General features: G+C 39.2%; 1 protein-coding gene across 1 annotated transcript; it reads left to right on the forward strand.

The window, feature by feature from the left end:
- The first annotated feature begins 567 nt into the window (after positions 1 to 567).
- LOC131038839 (flavonoid 3'-monooxygenase) lies at positions 568 to 1950 on the forward strand. The gene is made up of 2 exons (XM_057971396.2): positions 568 to 1124; positions 1206 to 1950. The coding sequence occupies exons 1-2, from the start codon at positions 693 to 695 to the stop codon at positions 1842 to 1844; spliced, it is 1071 nt and encodes a 356-aa protein (XP_057827379.1). The 5' UTR covers positions 568 to 692; the 3' UTR covers positions 1845 to 1950.
- The last annotated feature ends 1460 nt before the right edge of the window (positions 1951 to 3410 follow it).

Here is a 3410-nt window from a genome sequence, read left to right on the forward strand (position 1 = left end):
GCATCTTGCGAATCGTTGACCGTTGTACTGGGCTTTGGAATGAGAGCTTCGTGAAAGATAAACAAAACAAATCACGAGATCAAAAGCTTGTCCACTTTAGCGAAGTCCGACATAACAGCATTTTCCAAGCGTACTTCCAGTTCCCTATATAATCCAAGCATTAATAGAAAGACTCTGAGGACACTAGCACTAACATATCTTGCTACATGCAACTGACTATGGATACTTTGAAGCTTTCTTCATTCTTTTTCTCATTCTCAGTTTCACTAACGCTTCCACTCATAGTATTGTTAGCTTGTCTCTATTTTTTCAATGGAGGAAAGCCAAAGGCAAAGCTGCCGCCGGGGCCAAGAGGGCTGCCTGTTTTGGGTAGCCTGCTGGACCTCGGTTCGAATCCCCACCACTCTCTTTATGCTCTGTCCAATCGCTACGGCGGCCTCATGTATCTCAACTTGGGCACCACCCCCACCATTATTGCTTCCTCCCGGGAGGCCGCAACTGCCATTCTCAAGACATTTGATTCCGATTTCTCTAACAGACCGCAGACCGGATCAGCCGCAGCGGATATTCTCTTGTACAATAGAAGCGATATCACCTGGTCTCCTCAGTGGCCTTCCCTTAGAAAGCTCTGCATTTTCCACCTCTTGACACCTAAATGTTTGGACAAGTGGCAGGAGTCCCGTGAAGAAGAAATGGCGCTGTTACTCGCCTCCATCTTTAGACTCCGAGGTACTGCTGTAAATGTGGGAGATTTTGTTAATGTCTTTACTTGTAATGTTATTGGAGAGATGACACTGAGGATGAGACTCTTCGAAGAGAACAACGCAGAGGCCGAACATTTTAGAGAATTAATGGAAGATTTCTTAAGCACGGCTGCTCGTTTTAGGATCGGGGATTTCGTTCCTTTCTTAGCACGGATTGGCTTTAGCGGTTCTCTTGATGAAATGAAGAGCCTGCACAAGCGTCTGGATGAATTTCTTTTGAGGAAGATAGAAGGACAGAGGCGTCTGTCCACTGAGAACGATGGTAACAAGGACTTTCTACAGATTCTCCATCAACTCAAATATAATTCTGCAGGAGATGGGCGACAGCTTTCCGAGTCTAATATCAAAGGCATTTTACTGGTACGCACTTCAACCCATTAATCTTCAGTAAAATCGTGATCTTTTTTCCCCATTTCTCACTATCTTTGTTGATTAATGCAGAACATGATTTCGGCAGGAACGGACACTGCTACCCGCACTGTAGAATGGGCGATGTCCGAACTGATCCGCCATCCTCATCTCATGAACAAAGTCAGAGACGAATTGGAGAGAGTTGTGGGAACGGAAGAGAGAGTTGCAGAATCTCATCTTCCTCAGCTGAAATATTTACAAGCAGTCGTGACAGAAACTCTTCGACTGCATCCTCCAACGCCGCTTATGCTTCCTCACGCATCTCCAGACAGTTCAAGAGAAATAATGGGGCATTTCATTCCCCCGAATTCTCATGTGATGGTGAATGTGTGGGCCGTAGCAAGAGATCCAAATGCGTGGGAGAGGCCACTGGAATTTGATCCGGATCGCTTTGTGGACAATCCCGTTAATCTGGATGGACGAGATTTTCGAATAATACCGTTCGGGGCAGGGCGAAGAAGGTGTCCGGGGTATAATCTAGGGCTTCGTATGATACAATTTGCACTTGCAAGCTTTGTTCATGCATTTGATTGGTCGCTACCATCTGGTCAAGAACCCAAATATTTGGACATGAGTGAGAAATATGAAGTCTCAATTCACAGGAAAGTTCCTCTCACTCTCTTTGCCACTCCACGGTTGCCCACTCACCTTTATAAGACCTTACAATAAATATTTTGTGTGGAAGTATCATTTCCTGTTTAGTCCCTTCCTCTGTACAGCCCGTATCCTCTTCTTAGAACGTCTGTTACTTTGTAACCTCATAGAGAGATGTGTAGTGCGTGTTTTATCATAAATAAAATCATGTGATCTCATATATTCGCACCCATTTTCAATGATTAGTTGAATGTGTGTGGTCTGTGTATAAATTTTTCTTGGAGAACATTTGATACATTTGATAAATCAAAATTTTGATGTTGTTTAATTGTGAATTTTAGGGGTTAATTCAGTGGTGGAATTATTAATGTAACTTTGATTTTTGATTGATAGTGTTTATATATTATAAGTAGATGCTGATTATTTATATTTGTGAACAAATGAAAAGATCTAGTAAATTTGATAACTTCAATTTTTAAAATTTAGTAAGTTTGAGTTTTTATTTTCAAAGATCAATTTTATATAGTGTGGGGGCTAATCCACGTATATTGAGATTGAATAGTGGTAGAAAGTCATAAATTTGAAGGTATAGAATAAATGAATAGGAATGAGTTGAATGATTTGTACAATAAATGAATATTAACGGTCAACGTATAGGGACAATTAGAAATAGTGATGAAAAAAGACTAAAATTGTAGAAGCATGCATAAATAGGATGGATGAAGCACCAAAGAGTGAACCCAACTTTCAATAATTAATTTATTAAATTTAGGATTATGCTTTTAATCTTCATAAAAATTTGGGATTATGAATATGAATTCACCAAAATAATTTCTAGTTGAATTTGATTTATAAAAGTTGATTCAAAGACAACAAACATTCTAAACAATCTTTCATACCTTCTAAACCACTTTGCTAACTATGATAGATAATATATCAAATATTTTGATGATTAAAAGTTTTTCTTAATACAAAATGTTAATAATGACCTTCAACTAACCCTACCAATTCAGCATACTTAAATTTTCATTTCAACCAATTCATCTTTGCTAAATTATATATAAAGTATTCAGTCACATAACTTCATCTATTTATTTATTTCTAAAAATATATATAAATTATAGTCATCAAAAATATATCTCAAGTTTAATTATATGACCTAAAAAGAGCAGTAAGTGATCGAAAACGGAAACAATGAATCCCTGTCACTAGGTCGTACTCTACCATCTCTCCATGAATCGGAATGCGGAGGATACGCCATACATCCTCCAGTGTCACTGTTGCCTCTCCAGTCGCCAGATGGAATGAGGAGGTCTCCGAATGCCATCGCTCTGCCAATGCGGTAAGTAGTCCTGTGTTTGCCCTAATCTCGGGCATGAATGTGACATAGTATATCCCAAGTCTTGCTAATGTATCTCTATCTGTGCTCCTAAGTCTATGTCGTAGCATGAAGCAGTCTGGTCAGTTCTCTCGCGTGATCAATGGATACTGTCGACTCTGCATCAAAATTGGGGCACATTTAGTTAGTTTTAGGGTTTGCTCCTACGGGTTGCATTTCCTCATTTTCATGTCCGGTCTCTAATTAATGTAGCTAGGAAATCGGAAATCATCAAAGAAAATATCAATATTAGTCATTAGCTC

The sequence above is a fragment of the Cryptomeria japonica genome, chromosome 4, assembly GCF_030272615.1.
Source record: "Cryptomeria japonica chromosome 4, Sugi_1.0, whole genome shotgun sequence".
NCBI lineage: Eukaryota > Viridiplantae > Streptophyta > Pinopsida > Cupressales > Cupressaceae > Cryptomeria > Cryptomeria japonica.

Excerpts from the sequence above, each read along its gene's own strand:
- LOC131038839 (XM_057971396.2), top strand. The coding sequence starts at position 693 with ATGGCGCTGTTACTCGCCTCCATCTTTAGACTCCGAGGTACTGCTGTA. Across the intron at positions 1,125-1,205 it reads ATATCAAAGGCATTTTACTG|AACATGATTTCGGCAGGAAC; the intron begins GTACGCACTTCA and ends TGATTAATGCAG.